We start from the raw sequence: 19,866 nt of genomic DNA on the forward strand, positions 1-19,866 counted from the left end.
GTGGATGTATTTCTGGGGGTTCTATAATGTTCCATTGGTCTATATGGTTTTTTTTTTTTTTTAAGATTGATTTATTTATTTGAAAGTCAGAGTTAGAGAGAGAAGGAGAGGCAGAGAGAGAGAGAGAGAGAGAGGTTCTCCATCCTCTGGTTCATTTCCCAATTGGCCACAACAGCCGGAGCTGAGCTGATCCAAAGCCAGGAGCTTCTTCCGGGTCTCCCCACATGTGCAGGGGCCCAAGGACTTGGGCCATCTCCTACTGCTTTCCCAGGCCATAGCAGAGAACTGGATCAGAAGTGGAGCAGCCGGGACCCAAACTGACACCCATATGGGATTGTAGCATTGCAGGCAGCAGCTTTACCCACTACACCACAGTGCCGGACCCCTATATTTTTGTTTGTTTGGTTTTGGTTTTGTTTGTCTTTGCAGGTGCCAAGCTGTTTTGGTTGTAACAGCCCTGTAGTGTATCTTGAAATCTGGTATTGTAATTCCTCCACTTTTTTTTTTTTTTTTTTTTGCAGCTGTTTAAAATTACTTTGGCTACTTGGAGTCTTTTTTGTGACCATAAGATTTTTAGGATTGCTTTTTCTAGATCTGTGAAAAATGTCCTTGGAATTTTGATGAGGACCCATAAATTGTTTTGGGCAGTGCAGTCGTTTTGATAATAATTCTTCCAATCCATGAACATGGAAGATTTCCCCATTTTTATGTGTTGTCTTCTATTTCTTTGAGTAATGTTTTACAGTTTTTATTGTAGGGATCTTGCACACCTTTGGCTACTTTCATCGAGATATTTAAGCAAATGGGATTGTTCTTAAAAGTTCCTTCTCACCGGCGCCACGGCTCACTAGGCTAATCCTCCACCTGCAGCACCGGCACACCGGGTTCTAGTCCCGGTTGCCCCTCTCCTGGCCAGCTCTCTGCTATGGCCCGGGAAGGCAGTGGAGGATGGCCCAAGTGCTTGGGCCCTGCACCCCATGGGAGACCAGGAGAAGCACCTGGCTCCTGGCTTCGGATCAGCTCGGTGTGCCAGCCGCGGCAGCCATTGGAGGGCGAACCAACGGTAAAGGAAGACCTTTCTCTCTCTCTCTCTCTCTCTCTCTCTCTCTCTCTCTCACTGTCCACTCTATCTGTCAAAAAAAAAATAAATTAAAAAAAAAGAGTTCCTTCTCAGAACATTGTGTAGAAGACCGCTGTGATCCGGTGTTGATTTTGCGTCCTGCAGCTTTGCTGCCCTCCCTGAGCAGCGCTGAGTCTCTCGGTGGAGTCTTCTGGCTCCACTAAAGAATGGCAGCAGTAGGATTAGAGAGGACCTCTTCATTACCCCAGAAGCCCTTCCTCCGGTCAGAGGGGAACATCACCCCAAATCAGCAGTCCCTCTCCCCCACCTCGCACCACTGCAGAGGTGCCTCTCAAGCCTGAAGCCAGGGGTGGGTTGTGGACTGACCAGGCCTCACAGGGTGAGCATTGCATCTCCTGCTCCGCGGAGCGCCGGGGACCCCGTGTGGCCCAGCATACTCCCTCTCACTCCCTCTCTGCCAGCCAGGGACCCCGTGTGGCCCGGTACACTCCCTCTCGCTACCTCTCTGCCAGCCGGGGACCCCGTGTGGCCCGGCACACTCCTTCTCTGCCAGCCGGGGACCCCGTGTGGCTTGGCACACTCCCTCTCGCTACCTCTCTGCCAGCCCACGTCCTCCGGGGTCCGGCTTTTCATCTTTCCAACCACTTGCACCCAAAAGAAAGCCCAAGACCCCATGAGAGAGCCCCGGGGGTGTCTGAAGGCTTCCACCCAGATTCCCTCCCTAGACGCTTCCGTGAACAGCAGCTTCAAGTTTGATGACTGCATGTTTTTTGCTTACGGTGATTTCTCTGAGAACCCAGCAGTCCCTTGCTCAGCCCTAGCTCATGATGTCCTAGGGTTGTCTTAGTCTTTGTGCCAGGTCTGTGATCCAGCTCAGATCCACCCCACCTGTGATAGGAGGCAGGCTCTGTTCTGTGTTCTCTTTGCATTGCTTATTTAACACAGAGGTTACTTCTTTTTATTTGACAGAGTTATAGACAGTAAGAAAGAGAGAGAAAGGTCTTCCTTCCGTTGGTTCACTCCCAAAATGGCCACTATGGCCGGTGCTGCGCCAATCCGAAGCCAGGAGCCAGGTGCTTCCTCCTGGTCTCCCATGCGGGTGCGGGACCCAAGCACTTGGGCCATCCTCCACTGCCTTCCTGGGCCATAGCAGAGAGCTGGACTGGAAGAGGGGCAACTGGGACAGAATCTGGTGCCCATACGGGATGCTGGCACCACAGGCAGAGGATTAACCAAGTGAGCCACAGTGCCGGCCCCGACACGGGTTCTTTTTCAGATTCGATGGCTCTGGTGCCTTTGTATGAATAGGAATTAACCTATAACAAAAGTATGATTTTCCCAAAGGCATAGCTCAAAATCTGATCAATAGCAAACAGTCATTCACTGTGTTGCAAAGAAAGACTTCAGAGTCAAGTCGTGCACTCCGTGGGAAGGCAGTCGTGCAGAGACGTGTGTAAGGGGGCGCTTGGGTCTAAGCAGGAGGTGTTGGTGCAAGGGAGGAAGGCTGAGGACTGTGGGCATGGTTGGCAGGGCATCCGGGTACTGCAGTTGCACCTCAGAATCTGGGGGAGGAGATGAATGGAAATGCGACCTGGTGTGCGTTGCACCTGCCGAGGCCAGCGTCCCATGATGGGCTGGGGAGAGCAACACCTTTTCCATCACATGTGAAGGATTCTGATAACATTTGTGGAATCTGCGTGCTGTGGAACTCTTCCTTAAAGGGCGTTTTTCCATGAACTTCCTGAAGTCCCCTTATGTGCCCTTCGTCCACTTTCCCAGGAGCTGGAAACCTGCAACTCGCCGTCCCCTCCGTCTCCTGGCTGTTTCTGGCTGTTTCTGACCCTGCGGTTTTCCTAGAATGCAGCCTGTGTTGCCTGCGGCTGCTGATGTTTGTGTTGTTGTTGATTTTTTGTTTTTGACAGAGTGGACAGTGAGAGAGACAAAGAGAAAGGTCTTCCTTTTGCCGTTGGTTCACCCTCCAATGGCCGCTGCGGCTGGCACATCGTGCTGATCCAAAGCCAGGAGCCAGGTGCTTCTCCTGGTCTCCCATGGGGTGCAGGGCCCAAGCACTTGGGCCATCCTCCACTGCACTCCTGGGCCATAGCAGAGAGCTGGACTGGAAGAGGGGCAACCGGGACAGAATCCGGCGCCCCGACCGGGACTAGAACCCAGAGTGCCGGCGCCACAAGGCGGAGGATTAGCCTGTTGAGCCGCGGCGCCGGCCCTGCGGCTGCTGACATTACAACAGCAGAGCTGAGTTGTCTCTGCTAGCACCGTAGCTCACAAGGTCTGAGGTGTTCCCCACCAGGCCATTTGCAGGGAAATACCAGGAATAATACGGCAAACCGCAGGGAGGCAATGCGGCAGAGAAAAGGGTGCGGCGTGCTACGGTTAGGGAGCTGCCTTCGAGGACGTGGAGGACGTGGGGCTCGTCGCTCTGGAACTGCGTCCGTGTTAACGTCTGGGTTAGAAGTTCTCCCAGTAAAAAGGGAAGAGAAAATTCGCTGACTTTGCGTGTAGGCTGCTCCGAGCATTTCCCCAGCTGGAACTCGGGGGAGGACCCGCCTGCTGTCCGCAGGTAAGACCCTGCCTGAACGTCCTCACCACCTGGCCCCTGCCTGACGTGTCTCCTGGTTTCCACTGAGCAGGGGCCACGTCCTCCGAGCCCACTCCCCGCAGGTGTGGGCCCTGCCCCTCGCCTGGGACCCTATCGCCTTGGTTTCATCTGAGAACAGCTCTCAGCTGGGGGTCCCGGGCCTGGGTGCTGGAAACCAGCTGCCCTGCTGCCAGGTGGGCCTGGGTGGAGCCCGGGAGCCCTCCCTGCGCCCCCTCCCGCCTGAGCCGCTGAGCACGGAGAGGACCGTCCACTCTTCAGGGACGTGGCTTCTCGGTGGGCCGGGCGGAGGGGCGCTGCTGGCTCCTTGCCCCAGAGCGGCCCTGTTCCACGTCGGGGGGAGTGAGCTCTGTGGAGCGGAACCACGGCGGTGCCCACAGAGACAGCTCTGCAGGCGTGGAGCCCCCGTGTCCCAGCTGCTGCCTTCCCTGGGGCGGGAACTGACAATGAACTGCAAATGCTTGGTCCCTACCTTCAGGGACTTGGGTTCTAGTCCAGAGAGTCTCTGATTATTAGTGTCTGTGTATTTGAGGTCACTGAAGGGCCCATGTTCCTGGGGACCCTTGGAGCAGAGCAGCCTGGCCCATTGCCGCCTCAAACCCCTCAGCTCTGCGCTGACCTCGAAGTCGGGAGGACACAGCTGACCCGCAGGTTCCGAGGAGTCTGAAGCCAAACCCCGATACGGCTCCCCCTCCAGTGCATCTCAAACCCCTTGACGTCTGGACCCTGTCCATTTGTGTGTCCTACACGTGGAATGGCCAGCAAACAGAGCTCACTGGCTCGCTGCACACTGAAGAGTAAAGGCATTCAGGAAAGTACCGTTTTCAAATCCCTGTCACTTGTCCCAGTCCTTGGCCCACCCCAGGCAGCAACCATGGCCGAACAATTTGGAAGAATGAGCAGATGTGAGACCAGGGTGTCCCATCGTTTTTTATTTTTAAGCATTTGATCCCTAATAACTATGCATGTTTAACTGGTACAGTCTGCAGCTCGAAAGCACTGAGTGTCCTCCCTCAAGGGGTCCATGGTTGAAGTGTACACATACCCACAGCCTCTGTACCATTATCTCGGGGAGATGGCTCACGGTCTCTCAGAACAGCATCAAGCACCACGGGCAGCCGGGGTTGCTGGTTTTGAATACCAAGGTCCTGGAGCCCCAGCTGAGAGCCACACAGCAGGTGCACCCACCGTTGGCAAAGTTCTAATGTAAGGACCCCGTCCTCCCTGCCCCTCCCCCTGGAGAAGGCGGGGTCACTGCCCGTGTAATGAGCTTTGTAAAAGGCTGGGAGGTAGCTGGTGCTGCGGCTCAATAGGCTAATCCTCCACCTGCGGCGCCAGCACACCGGGTTCTAGTCCCGGTCGGGGTGCCGGATCCTGTCCTGGTTGCTCCTCTTCCAGTCCAGCTTTCTGCTGTGGCCCAGGAGTGCAGTGGAGGATGGCCCAAGTGCTTGGGCCCTGCACCTGCATGGGAGACCAGCAGAAACACCTGGCTCCTGGCTTTAGATCAGTGCAGTGCACCGGCCACAGTGGCCATTGTGGGGTGAACCAATGATAAAGGGAGAGTTTTCTCTCTCTCTCTCTCTCTCTCGCTGTCCAATCTGCCTGTCCAAAAAAAAAAAAGGCTGTGAGGTCCCTGGATGTCTGTCCCTCTCCTGTATCTGTGTCTGGGAACACTAAGCAGGCAGAGTCGCCTTGTGGTTGATGAGGAAGGCAGTGTTTGCCTCCTGTGAGCCAGCCGTTAGCTGAACAGCGGTCAACTCCCATGGGAAGCAATCTTGGTGGACCTGGGCTACTGATGGAGTCCTAGGTAGGAATTCAGAGAATGTTTTTGTGGGGAGGTGGAAAGAAATGAAGTGCCATGCCGTGGAATCTGGGTTGCTGCGACTGCCAGGGCGTGTGTGGCATCCCGTTGTCCTTCCCGCTCCCTCCTTGGTGTTGGGGAGTGTTGCACCCAGGAAGGAACGGGTGTCAGCCAAGGGCGAGCCTGCCATAGCTCACACGCAGCTGTGTGCTCTGTGTCCTGGCTGCTCCCTGTGCACGGCTCACCATCACCACCACCACCAGGCAGCTCTGGGAATCAGCAAAGAGTGAGTGGTGTCGGGGGGTTGCAGAGCATCAGTTTTCCCACAGGGGAGGTCACCTGTTGTCACACTGGATCCTGGATGGGGAAATCTGCGAAAGGGAGGCGTTTCTGTGCCAGCCGTGGGCTTGGAACCTCCCTCTGCATGGAACCCAATGCTGGCTTCCTGCATATGGGCATTGGAATTCTTCCTTTTAAGATTCAGTTGTTTAAAAATGTTTTTGGTTAATGTGGGTACATGTACATATTTATGTGGTATAGTGCAATGTTTCAATGCGTATGCACACACACAAAACTGACAAGGCGCAGACCATTCCATTTTCTTAGTATGGACCCTACCAGGTCCTGTCTTCCATGTCCTTGTGCAGCATATAACACCTTATTGCCTTATTATGAACCTATAGCCACCCCACTGTGCTGTGGAGTGCTGACTTTGGCACCCAATATCCAACACCCCTGTGTATCCCCACACTTCCCAGTCTCAAACGATCTCTATTCTGATTTCAGATAGACTTTGAATTTTTAATTTGCCTATAAGAGAGAGAACATGTGGTATTTTTCTTTCATGCCATGATCTCCAGGTCCTTCCACTTTGCTGCAGCTTCAGGATCTATTTGTTTTATGGTGAATTGTGTTCTGTTTTGGACATATACCACGTTTTCTCCGTCCATTCAGGAATGTGTAGGTTGACTCCACGTCTGAGCTGTTGTGAGTAGTGCTGTGGTGAATGTAGGAGTAAGGTGATCTCGTTTCATCGGCATATATTCCAGGAAGTGGGATGGCAGGATGGTGGAGAGTCGTCGTCAGTCTTTGAGGACCCTCAATACTATTTTCTATCACAGGCGTATCTGTTTGCGTTCCCACGAGCTGAGCAGAGGGCTTGCCTCTTCTCTACAACATCAGCAGTGTTTGTTAAGCTTTGTCTTTCTGGGAAGAGCCACTGGGACTGGAGTGAGATGATGGGGCATTGGGGCTTGATTGGCACTTCCCAGGTGGCTGCTAATGCTGAGCATTTGTGTGTGTGTGTATTTTGGTGATGTTGCTTCTTCTTTTGGGAAATATCTATTCAGATCCTTTACTCATTTCTGAGCTATGTTGTTTAGTGTGTTGAGATTTTTTAGTTTATTATATATTCTAATTGTTGAGTTTTTTTCTTAAGGGGAAGGGGTGTTAAATCTCATCAAGTGCCTTTTCTGCGTCTATTGAAAGGATCCTTTGGTTTTTGTTCCTCATTATGTTGTTGTGATTTATGACATTTGTCGATTCACAAGTGTCAAACCATCCTTGCATTCCTGGCAAATCCACTTGATCATGGTGTAGCATCTTTTTGATGTAGCATTGAATTTGATTTGCTAATATTTTGTTGAGAATTTCTGCATCTATGTTCATTAAGAGTAATGATCTATAGTTTTGTTTTTCTACTCTTTATGCTTAATTTTGGTATCAAAGCAATGCTGGCCCCAGGAAGAGAGTTTGGAAGAATTCCATTCTTTTTAATATGTATTTTGGAATAGTTTGAGAAGTACCAGAGTTAGTTTCTCTTTCAATGTTCTGTTGAATTCAGTTGTAAAGCCCCTAAGTCCTGCACTTTTCTTTGATGGGAGACTTTTTAAAAAATCATTTATTTGTTTGAAATACAGAGTAAGTGAATGGATGAGGGTGGGGCAGGTCTTGATCTGCTGATTTGCTCCTCAGAGGGTTGCAAGAGCTGGGGACAGGCCAGATGGAAGTCAGTAGTCTGGAACTCCACCAGGTCTCTGTGGCAGACTTCTAGTTAGGCTTCAGTCTTCTTACCTGTTTTTAATCTGTGTAGAGCTTCCATAGATTCTTTTTTTATATTGTATACACTCAAGAATTTGTCTAATTATTCAATGTTTTCCAATTTTCTGGCAAATGCTTGTTCATGGTACTTTCTCATTATCTTTTATTTTCTGTGGTATAATTTGTAGTGTCTTCTCCATCTCTCATTTCATTTACTTGAGTTTTTTTGTCTTTTTTTCTTTCATGGAAAGGCTAAAGGTTTATATATTTTGTTTCTGTTTTCAAAACAAAGAGCTTTTCATTTTGTTGATCTTTTGCAATGTTTTTGTTTAGTTAAAATTTTATTTATGTGTGTTGTAACATTTGTTGTTTCTTCTGGGAATTTGGAGTTTGGTTTGTTCTTGCTTTTACAAGTGTTAAGATGCATGGTTAGACTTTATTTGAAATCTTTCCATTGTTTTAATGTACTCCCTTATTGACATAAATTTCCCTGTTAATACTTCCTTGCTGTATCACACAGAATTTGATAGGTTTTAATTTCACTTTCATTGATGTGAAGAAATTTTTGATTTCCATTTTAATTTCTTCAATTATTCATTGGTCATTCAGGAGCATGTTGTTCATTCTCTATTTATTTGAAGATTTTCTCTTATTGTTGTTGGTTTCTAGTTTTATTCTGTTGTGGCCTGAGAAAATACATAGCATGATTTCAACTTTGAAAAATTTAGTGAGACTTCATTGGTGCCCCAAAATGTGGTCTATCCTAGAAAACATCCCATGTTTGGTTGAGTAGAAAGTGCATTGTGCACCTGTTGGATGAAGTGTTCTGTAAAAGTCCACTAGGTCCCTTTGCTCTACAGGATGGTACAACTCTGATGTGTTTTGTTGATTCTCTGTTTGAGTGATGTGTGTATTGATGGTGGGGGTGTGGAAGTCCCTCACTATTATTGCATTGGAATCTCTCTGTATGTCTAATAATATTTATGTTATATATTTGGGTAGTCTCGTGTTGGTTGCATATTTGTGATTGTTATATACTGAACTTTTTTCAGATGGAAAACAGAGACATTTAACTCAACTCCTGAAGATCAGAGGAGGTGAGACTCAATGAGCATTAGTCACTATGAGCTACCTTTAACTTTTCTTCTCCCAGATAACACCTAACCATAGGTGCAAATATTGAGTCACACAGATGCACAGAAAAGCCCTTTAAAACACCACAAACTTTCCAAATCCTGTGTTTGTCTTACTTTCTCCCAGAGTTCTTCACATCGAATTGGCCTAAAATGTACTCTGTGTGTTGTGCGTCTGCTTCTGTGACAGTACAGGCTTCATGATGGCAGGCAGTTTTTGTCTTCAATATTGTATCCCAGCATGCAGAAGCTGAACCAAGAGAAGGAAAGAGCGTAGTTGAGGCTATAAAAATATTTTGTACCAAAGTGCCATCAGGACATCCACATGTGGAGAGGGTTCAAACTGCATGCAGGTGACCGTGAACCCCTCTCCTAGATTTGAAGGAAGAAGGATTGCAGTGTTAGGAGCGCGGTCTCTGGATCAAGTGTATGCAGTAATGCAAGGTTCAAATGCAGTGAGAATGCATGGCACGTGACTCTCACCACAGGGCTCCTAAGAGTAGCGAATGGGACTGAAGGAGCCATGACTTTTCGAGTTTTTTGCATAGTTGATTCCAACAATCTCTTGAAATCACCATGTTCCTTCATTATTTCGTATTTCCTCCTCCACACTTGGATCCCTGATCTTTTTCTCCTACTGGTATTTGTTCTCTTGTCTTCATCTCTGCTCACAGGTTTGTGGGAACACCTCATGGGTGAATACGGAACTTCACAAGCTGATGGAGCAGTGCGTGGTCTACGTGTCCTCAGAAAAACCTTCTCCTTTCTTCCTTCCATTTCAAAGCAAAGTCAAACACCAAGCATCCGCCCACAGTGTCTCCAGCTCTGGCACCATATTTACAGCCTTCCCGAGATGATATGTGGGGCAGAATCTACCCACCACTTCAGTAGCTGTGGATGTAGTCACAACAGAGGAAATTGAGGAGATCAAGTCTCCCAGGGGAAAACCGAGGACTTCAGTGCCAAACATCCTGGGGAGAATTGAAATAGAGGTTTCCAGGACTGAGAGATGGTGCCTCCACTCATTGTGAGCCCAAGAGCATATGGTGGGATCAATTGTTCTAAAGCCACAAAGTCTGGAAAACAATGAGTATCCCCTCAAGTGGATAGCTCTGTAGGTTAATACCGTATGGATTGTGGGTCGTTGAGTTTCTTGAGCTCCTTATGTTTTCTGGATATTAATCCTTTATCATCGGCATGGTTTACAAGTATTTTCTTCTATTCTGTCTGCTATCTCTTCACCTGCTAACTGTTTCCTTTGCGAACAGGAGCTGCTTGCTTGACATAATCCCTTTTGCTGTTGTTGCCTTTGCTTTGGGAATACCCAAAAAGACGACCCAGTTCAAAGCCTTGCAGTATTTCCCCCGTTTTCCTCTAGTTGTTGGATAGTTCCAGGTTTTAAGTTTAGACTTTTTTATCCATCGTGGGTTGATTTTTGTATAGGGTGTAAGGCAGGGGTCTTGTTTCAAATTTCTGCATACAGAAATCCAATTTTCCAAACACCGTTTGTTGAAGAGATTGATGTTTCTCCAGGAAATCTTTTTAGAATGTTTGCCAAAGAGGGGTGGATTTATTTCTAGGGATTCTCTTCTGATCCATTGTTCCACATGTTTGTTTTTGCCAGCACCAGCTGTTTTGTTTATAATTGTCCTGTAGTATATCTTGAAATTTGGTATCATCTCCAGCTTTTTGTTTAAAATTGCTCTGCTTTGGGTGTTCAAGGTCCATTGTGCCACCATCTATAGTGCCTGCATTTCATATGGGTGTGGGTTCTAGTCCTGGCTGGACCACTTCCAATCCAGTTCTCTGCTATGGCCTGGGAAAGCAGTGAAAGACAGCCCAAGTCCTTGGGCCCCTGCACCTGCATGGGAGACCTGGATGAGGCCCCTGGCTTCAGATCAGCCCAGATCCAGCCTTTGCAGCCACTTGGGGAGTGAACCAGCAGATGGAAGACCTCTTTCTCTCTCTTTCTCTCCCTCTCTGACAGTAACTCTACCTCTCAGATAATAAATAAAAATCTTTTTTAAAAAAGAAATTGATCTGGAAGTTGCATTTGAACAGAAATATCAACTTCAGTCTCCAGGAAATAATATGTTGAATGAAATAAGCCAGATGACCTGGAAAGAGTGGGAGATTTGAGAATGAGAAAACGCAGAGAGGTGAAGGTGCTGGGCCCTGGCGTTGCCCAGAAGGGTCGGATAAATACAGGCAAGGAATGGAAGGACCAAGAGCCTGGTGTGAGGAGTGGTTTATGTTACAATCCTGCGCCTATACCCGATTAACATAAAGGGATTTTGCGTTAATCCAATGATATTTAGAATGCTTTAATTTTTCCTTTTCAATATAATTGTGTTCCTGTTTCCTAGACTGACTTCTATTTTCTGCTATACTGTTGTACCACACATGCACCAAGCATAAGAGTTCCTAACTTTGTTAGGAGCACACAACAGTGCCAGAGGGACAGCACTATGGCGTAGCAGCTAAAGCCACTGCCTGTGATGCCAGCTGCCCATAGTGGCACAAGTTAAAGTCCCAGCTGTTCTACTTCCAATCCAGCTCCATGGTCATGGCCCAGGAAGACAGCAGAAGATGGCCCAAGTGCTTGGCCCCATGCACCCACATAGGAGACCTGGAAGAAGCTGCTGGCTCCTGGCTTCAGCCTGACCGTTTTGGCCATTTGGGGAGTGAACCTGCAGACGGAAGATCCCTCTCTCTCCCTCCCTCCCTGTAACTCTCCCTTTCAAATAAATAAAATAGATCTTTTTAAATGATCATAAAACCCCAGCACTGGGTCTACATTTCAATAATAATTTCTTAGCGAAGGCTTGGTAGACAACATTTATTTATCTTGCCAGGATAAGTCAGTGAATTAAAAGTCTGGACGCGTCACGGGATGACACGCAGGAAGCCTTTGTCACCGCGGGCGACGTCTGCCGGAGCGAAGAATGGGCGCAGAGGCTCTTGGGCACAGATTTTGGTGAACGTGAAGAGATGGACTCCATCGGCCACGTTACAGAAGGAAATTGTCCCAATATCCAGGTCCACGAAAACCCCCACTCGGGTTAACCTGGGCTCCAGAAACAGGCGAGTTAAAGGCACGGTGCTGACACAGAACCGGCCGTCATCTCTCAAACTCAGGGTCCAGAAGCCGTGTTCTGAAGACAGCTCTATGGGCCCCTTGCGCTTCGCCGACTCTCTGCAGACCCCCACGTCCCATTCTCTGCTGCTGCCCACGTCCACCTCCCAGTAATGGCGTCCAGAAGTGAACCCCGGGAAGCCCAGGATGCCCAACGCGCAGTCGAATCTCTCGGGACGCTCCCTCCGAGTCAGTGGGGAGAGCCCACATTGGACGGTCTTCCGGTCCTCAGAGATGACCAGGCGTTTGTGGGCCGTGTCCTCGTCCAAGGTCACATCCACTGCGGAGAGGAAAACCGGAAGTTCAGCCGACGCGTTCTAGACTCTTCACAACGCACCCCTTCCCCTCTGCCTCTCTGCCCTGAGCATCTCCCCGGGGAAGCCTCCTGGGCCCTCGCTGTGTCCCATCTCATACAGAGAATGAGGAGCTGTAGCTGCTGCAAGTCTGATTCACACGGCTGCTGCTTGCTTTCAATTATTGGATCGCGTAAAGATTTTTCTTCTCGAAGCACAAAATAGGAAGACTGTGTTTACTTTCAACACTATATAGCACATCACAGTCTGTGAAGATACAGGCGTCTCCTCAATGGAATGGTGCAGGTTACTGGGTGCAGATCAGTGGTGAGTGTTCGAGTTTGCTTTCACTTTGTCCCCTTTCCCTTGCGTCTTGTTGCCTAGGGAGTCACATGGCAGGGTTTGCTCTCTTGGTGCTATAAAAAGATGGAGAGAGACTGCAGAAGTCCAGGGGTGAGGCGAGCGCTGGGAAACTCGGGAGAGGGAAGGACGCCCCCGGCCTGAGTGCAGGTGCGTTGGGCGTCAGGGCAGCCGCTGCTCCAGAGCCGGCACGAGGCAGTGCTGAGGGGCAGGTGACCTGCAGGAGAGTGGCTGTGGCGTGTGGCGCCATCTCCAACCAGCCCAGCTGTCAGGCGGGGACGGGGGCGTGCTCTGTGGCACGTGCCCGTGTCTGGAGCCCGTGGGCACCTCTCCAAGAAACCTCGGGGCCAGTGCCTTTCCTGGCTCCCTGGTGACTCGGCTCAGAGGCCGTACTCAGTCTTCCCGCAGAGCTGACAAGCAAAAGGCATCCGGACAGAGTTGTCATTCCAACCCCGGTGCTTATGGAACAAGAAGAAAACAGACTCGCCTCTCCCCACTGACACTGCAGACTGAACGCCCAGCAGAGCACCCCGGCCCCGGTCACACGGCCAGGTCAGGGAGCAGTGAGCCAGGACGCTCCGGGGGCCTGTTCAGGAACCGGGGCCTGACCTACACTCCACCTGTGCCGCTGAGCTCACGGGTAACTCGGTGCGATACGGACTCGGGCACCGCGTCTCCTGTTCTGGCTCAGAGACGTGCACACCTCAGGGCCAAGGCCTGGAACCTGGACTGGGCCACAGGAGCTGACCAGACAGCCCCGGGCAGCTGCCCCAGCCTTGCCCCGCTCACTATGGTCAGCCTGTCTGGGGCTTCCCACACGGCGGGTTCCTGGGTCGCTACAGCTGCAGGCTGTCACTGCTGTGTGTGGCTCACGAACCAGCAGCACTGGCGACTGAAGGTCAGAAATCCAGTTTCTCAGGAAGCCGGGGCCACAGCACAGGGTCTGCATGCATAGACCCTCAAGGTCGAGAATCACGTTGTGCATCTTGTGTCGTTTCAAAATTGAAGGTAAACACAAAGGGGAAACATGGAAAACGGATTTAACATTTTATGTAATAGAATATTCTTGGATCTAAAATCTCATTTTCATGTAGTCAGTAGTTATTTTTTGAGCTAAGTGCCATTGGCTCTGACATTTGGTATAAGAGTCTAGTACATGGCTTAAATGGTCTACTTTTTTCTCAGCTAGGAATATTTAAAATTTCATTTTATTAGTTATACAAATTTCATGTGTTTTGTGTACACAGATTTAGGAAAATAGTGCAGCTTCCCACCCTATCCTTCTTTCTCCTCACTCTCCTATTCCCACTCTGAATTTTTACAAAGATCTGTTTCCAGCCTCCTTTATATTCATAAGATTAGCCCTACACGAAGCAAAGAGTTCAACAAATAGGATTAAAAAAGAACAAGACACAAAACACTGTTCTTCAGCTGGAGAGACAACCTTTCTCGGTGGTGGTTTCCATTCTCAGAGTTGGGAACAGTTGCTTCTTTAGGAGGTCTAAGAAATTCAGGCACAGAATTTCCCTGTTGACCACATGGGTTGCGCGTTGCCTTTGCAGAGCCCTGCGTGGCTCCGGGTGGCAGAGTCCTTACCTTGGAACTTGAGCATCCTGGGGTTCATGGACAGAACGGCGCTCAGATGGGGCTCCAGCTCCTTGACGGCGTCCACCAGATTCCTCAGCGGGAACGCAGGCTTGATGTCCTGCTGCCGAGAGACCACAGAGCAGCCGGGGCACGGGAGGCCCTCCCCGTCGGGCTCCCTCTGCAGGGAGGCGGTGCAGCGCAGGCAGCAGGTGTAACCACACTTCAGATACACGGGCTTTTGGAGGTGACCAGAGCAGATAGAGCATCTGCACGCCTCTTTAAAGTGTTCAGCCATGGCCACTGCCTAGGGAAGACAGGTGTGTGAGCGTGCGAGTTGAGTGACTAATAGAGATGGCGTGGGCCTAATGCTGGCAATCACTCGTACTAGGTACTGAAGACACCACCTACGCTCAGATATCAACGGCTCACGGCCCCAGACTCCCGATTTTTTTTTTTTAAAGACATCAGTGAGCATGTGGCTTTGAGATACAGTGGTACAAGGCCGTGGGACTGGGCTGTCCAATATGGCTCCAGTACAGAGGATCTGAAATGTGGCTTCTGAGTGGAGATGTGATGCGAGTGTAGAGTGCGCTCAATTTGAGGATTTAAGGGGAAAAATAACCATCTCCCTTAGAGCACTTAAAAATGGATTACTGCCGAAATGACTGTTCTTTGAACTGACTCGTTTCACTTTGTGTGGCTGCTACAGACACTGATAATTACACACGTGGGTCACCCCATGTTCCTGTTGCCCAGCACTTTAGATTCAGGGACCCTGGATGATACAGCTGTTGAACTTGGACGTGGGAAGAACCCAGGCATGATGGGACACGGAGACAGAAGCAACAGAAACAAGTGGGGCCCCGTCAAACTGCAAAGCTTGTGCATGGCAGGCACTGGGTGCCCGCCTCCCATGGAGGAGTCCCTAGACGGGAGCCCTGGCTCCTCCCCTTCCGATCCAGCTTCCAATGGCAGTGCCCGGGGGACAGCAGACGGTGGCTCAAGTACTTAGATCCTCGGCACTCACATAGGAGACCCAGGGGTAATGCAGGCACCTGGCTTCACAGTGGCCCAGCTCTGGCTACGGCAGGGATCTGCAGAGTGAGCCAGTGGATGGAAGCTCGCTCTCTCCTCTCCTCCTTCCCTCCCTTGCTCCTTCTCCCTCTCTACCTTTCAGGAGAATGAAAATAAAACTACAAAGAAACTGTACAGCCAAAGAACCAACAACGAAAAGGCAACCTTTGGAATGGGAGAAAGTAATTGTAAAGAATTCGTCTGATAGGATGTTGATATGCAAACACCGTAATAAGGGACTCATAAAACTCAATAGCAAAAACATCCACTTCACTTTTAAAATGGGCGAAGGACACGCATAGGTATCCCCCGAGGAACGCACACACATGACACGTACTTGGGGCTCAGATCCGCTCCTCTCCAGGGACAAGCAGACCAGACCCACAGTGAACCATCAGCTCGTACCTGCCGGGTGCTGGTGTCAGCGAGGTGAACGGTCAGAGGCGCTGATGTGGGTGCGGGGAGACGGGGACCCTCGTGTGCTGCTGATAGAAACACAAATGGGACCGCACCGTGCAGAGAACGGGACGCAGCATCCCCAAAAGTTAACAGCTCTGCCCTCTGACCCCAGCTCTGCACACAGGGAGAAGTGAAGGCGGTGTCTGGATGAGACGGCCGCCCTCCCTCCCACGTTCTGGGCAGACGTGGGGACAGCCCGTGTCCGTGGCGGTAGAAGGGGCCCCGTAACTGTGCCGTGTGCGCACACATGCGTGTTACGTGTGCGTGCAAAGGGCCTGTGTGAAGGAGCAGCAGTCTCCCCAGACCGGGCGAAGTCTTGGTGTGCAACACAGAGGATGAACCTCGGGGGCTCTGCTAGGTCAGGTGAGCAGGCAGAGACAAGCCCAAGATCTCACGCCAGGAACGGGAGGGGGGGGGACACCACAAGGGGCCGGCCTAGGGGATCAGCACTGCCCGCGGTGCCCCCTCCCACCTCGCAGCAGCAGCGCTGGTCCCACTGCTCCACCTCTGAGCCGGCTCCCGGACAGCGAGCCTGGGAAGGCAGCACAGGGTGGTCCAGTCCCGGGGCCTATGCTACCCACGTGCAAGACCTGGATGGAGCTGCAGTTTCCCATTTGGGCCTGGGCCATTGTGGCCATTAGGGGAGTGAACCAGTGGATGAAAGATCTCTCTTCTCCCTTCTCCCTCTGTCACTCTGCCTTTCAAATGTGTGTGTGTGTGTGTGTGTATATATATATTTTATTTGAAAGAGTAACAGAGAGAGGTAGAGACGAGAGGTCTTCCATCTGCTGGTTCACTCCCCAAGTGGCCACAATGGCCAGAGCTGAGCTGATTCGAAGCCAGGAGCCAGAAGCTTCTTCCGGGTCTCACATGCAAGTGTATGGGCCAACTTCTTCACTTTCCCAGGCCATAGCAGAGAGCAGATCTGAAGAGGAGCAGCCAGGACTAGAACCGGCACCCAAATGGGATGCTGGCGCTTCAGGCTAGGGCTTTAACCCACTGCGCTACAGTGCCGGTCCCTGTATATACATTTTAAACCCATAGCAGGGGCCGGTGCTATAGCGTAGAAAGTAAAGCTGCTGCCTGCAGCGCCCGCTCCCTTATGGGCGCCAGTTCGAGTCCTGGCTGTTCCACCTCTGATGCAGTTCTCTGCTGTGGCCTTGGAAAGCAGCAAAGATGGCCCAGTGCTTGGGTCCCTGCACCCATGAGGGAGGCCCAGAAGATGCTCCTGGCTCCTGGCTTTTGTTCGGCACAGCTGTGGCCATCTGGGGAGTGAACCAGCAGATGGAAGATGGAGATCTCTCCCTCCCTGTAACTGCCTTTTTTTTTTTTTTTTTTTTTGGACAGGCAGAGTGGACAGTGAGAGTGAGAGAGAGAGAAAGGTCTTCCTTTGCCGTTGGTTCACCCTCCAATGGCCACCACGGCTGGCGTGCTACAGCCAGTGCACCACGCTGATCCGAAGCCAGGAGCCAGGTGCTTCTCCTGGTCTCCCATGCAGGTGCAGGGCCCAAGCACTTGGGCCATCCTCCACTGCCTTCCCGGGCCACAGCAGAGAGCTGGCCTGGAAGAGGGGCAGCCGGGACAGAATCCGGTGCCCCAACCAGGACTAGAACCCGGTGTGCCGGTGCCGCAAGGCGGAGGATTAGCCTAGTGAGCCATGGCGCCAGCCAACTGCCTTTCAAATAAGATAAATTAAAAAAAAATAGCAGAACCTGAATAAGTCAGTGACTAAACCTCTCCCATCACATAAAGTCTGCAAGGTTTGGGTCATGTTTAAGACAACAAAGAGGATCAATTCTCCAGTGTTGAGGATTAAAGATCTGAGTTCTATCTACTCGCTCTCCCCGTCTGCCTTCTGTGCCTGTTTGAGAAATAAAAAGAAATCCCCTACGGCTGCACTCACCTGGCCCCGCTCAGCTCGCTCTGCCTCCAGCACTTCCCCGACAGCTCAGCCCGCTCTGCTCTGCTCCAAGCCGGCCTCCGGCCTTCGGCCTTCGAGGGCCTTTTATTGGAGAGGCCTCCCCTCCCCCTCCAACACACCCTGCGCCCTCCCTAATCCAATCAGACTTCATTCAATTCTGGTGTGAGTCATTTTGCTGTTGGCCTAAGAGTTGTGTTTTTTTTTTTTTTTTTGACAGAGTTAGTGAGAGATAGAGAAAGGTCTTCCTTCGATGGTTCACCCCCTAAATGGCCACCACGGCCGGTGCAGAGTGCCGATCCTGGTCTCCCATGCGGGTGCAGGGCCCAAGCACTTGGGCCATCCTCCACTGCCTTCCTGGGCCACAGCAGAGAGCTGGACTGGAAGAGGAGCAACCGGGACAGAACCGGCACCCCAACTGGGACTAGAACCGAGGGTACTGGCGCCGCAGGTGGAGGATTAGCCTAGTGAGTCGTGGCGCTGGCCAAGCCTAAGATTTTTACACCAAAAAGGGAAATGAGTGTATCTTCAGAGTGTCATTTCTTTATTTTGATTTATTTCTATTTATTTAGTTATATTGCTTTATTTATTTGAAAGGCAGGGTTACAGAGAGAGGGAGTTCTTCATCTGCTGGTTCATTCTCCAAATGGCTACAACAGCTGAGGCTGGGCCAGGCTAAAGAGCCAGGAGCTCCTTCTGGGTCCCCTACGGGGATGCAGGGCCCCAAGCACTTGGACCATCTTCTGCTGCTTTTCCTAGGAGCGTTCGTGGGGAGCTGGATCGGAAGTGGAGCAGCCAGCACTCAGACCGGCACCCATATGGGATGCCCACCCCACAGGCAGAGGCTTAAACCGCACCCGTGTCCACGTCCATCCACAGGCACACCCAGCCATGGCCCCCAGTTGCTCACCTGGGTTTACAAACAAAAGTGGCCCAGAGCCAAACCGTCACCTCGCAGAGTGTTGTGGGCAGCTGGCCAGGCAGGTGGATCTGTCGGTTACCATGACACCATTACTGTCAAGGAAGAGATGGGGGCACAGACACAAGGGGCAAGTGCAAAAAGCATGGGAGTGTGGGAAACTCTTCCAAATTCCTGCCCTCAACAGATATGTCTCTGTTGTTCTACCTCTAAAGTAAATGGATACATAAGTAAGTAAAGTACCAGGACGCATTATTGATCCCTCTAAAATGAGTAGGGCTCATTTCGGATACTTCTTGGTGGTGAAATTCAAACTTCGCACTTAAACCGAGCAGAGTATTCCACCACCACCACCACCACCACCATCATCATCACCTCCATCGTCGTTGGCACCATCGCTACGAAGCGTTAATATTAAAGTAGAAGTCCAGATCCTGTCCGTCTGGGGACTTCTCTCTAAAGACTAACTTGGCAGCCTGGGGCTGTAAGTGCTGTTTTCCCTTGCAGGAAAAACAAGCCCTGTTTTGGCTCAAGATGCGGATCAAGGACAGGTGCTCCTTCAGCCCCTGGAGGAAGGCACACCCTAACAGGTCTCGCAAGGACTCCTGCGTGAGCGCCGCCTGGGCTCAGGGTATCTAAGGGAACTAGGGAGGCAGAGACTTCGGAACCTCACCTGCCAGGACCTCCCCGTTCCCCAGCTGTGAAACTTCGGGAGCTGGTGTTACCCCGATGTGGCGTTGTTTTCTTCTGAACTTTCTCTTTGTTCATAAATAAATTCCCGATTCTTCAGTCCCTGTGTTGAGAGTGTCTTGTTGCCCACAGGTTTATCTCTGCTGAATTCTGCAACCACACCTCTCTAATACTACACACCATAACCATCCTCTCCACAGTCCCTCACCACCACCACCACCACCATCACTTTCTCCATCACCATGTCTGCCATCACTATCTCCATTGCCATTACCATCGCCACCATCATCATCTCCATCACATCAGGATTGCCACCACCACCACCATCATCATTAGCACCATAGCTTCCACAGCTACCTCCACCCTCGCCATCATCCCATCCGTTTCTCACAGGAGCGTGAAGTGACGTCCAGAGGCTTGACCACAGATGAGCTGGCCTGAAGCCAGGTGTTCCAGCTCGATTCCTTAATGACCTTCGGCCTCCTATCACACACCTGGGGGCAGCTAGCAGGAAGGTTTTTTTTAAAGTGGTCAAGACACAAAACCTCTAATGTGTGAGCTGTGGCCCAGCACTGAGTGGTTTGGATCCGGGGGGGAAAGTCAAGTCGGAATTTTGATGGACAGTGTCTGTTTTATGGTGACCCGGATCTTGGAATGGAAAGTTTCATTACGTCTCTCCGCTCAGTTTCAGTTGTTAAAACTAAGCCACACCTGCTCACTGACCCAACACATGTGTCTCTACCCCTCAGTCTCCACGGGGA

The 19,866-nt window shown here is 50.8% G+C and overlaps 1 protein-coding gene across 1 annotated transcript; it reads right to left on the reverse strand.

Moving 5' to 3' along the window:
- Positions 1–11,555: 11,555 nt before the first annotated feature.
- RFPL4AL1 (ret finger protein like 4A like 1) lies at positions 11,556–14,340 on the reverse strand. Its single transcript, XM_062177606.1, has 2 exons — positions 14,055–14,340; positions 11,556–12,085 (listed from the first exon to the last, which is right to left on the reverse strand). The coding sequence occupies exons 1-2, from the start codon at positions 14,338–14,340 to the stop codon at positions 11,556–11,558; spliced, it is 816 nt and encodes a 271-aa protein (XP_062033590.1).
- Positions 14,341–19,866: the final 5,526 nt, after the last annotated feature.

The sequence above is a fragment of the Lepus europaeus genome, chromosome 19, assembly GCF_033115175.1.
Source record: "Lepus europaeus isolate LE1 chromosome 19, mLepTim1.pri, whole genome shotgun sequence".
In the NCBI taxonomy this organism is placed as follows: domain Eukaryota; kingdom Metazoa; phylum Chordata; class Mammalia; order Lagomorpha; family Leporidae; genus Lepus; species Lepus europaeus.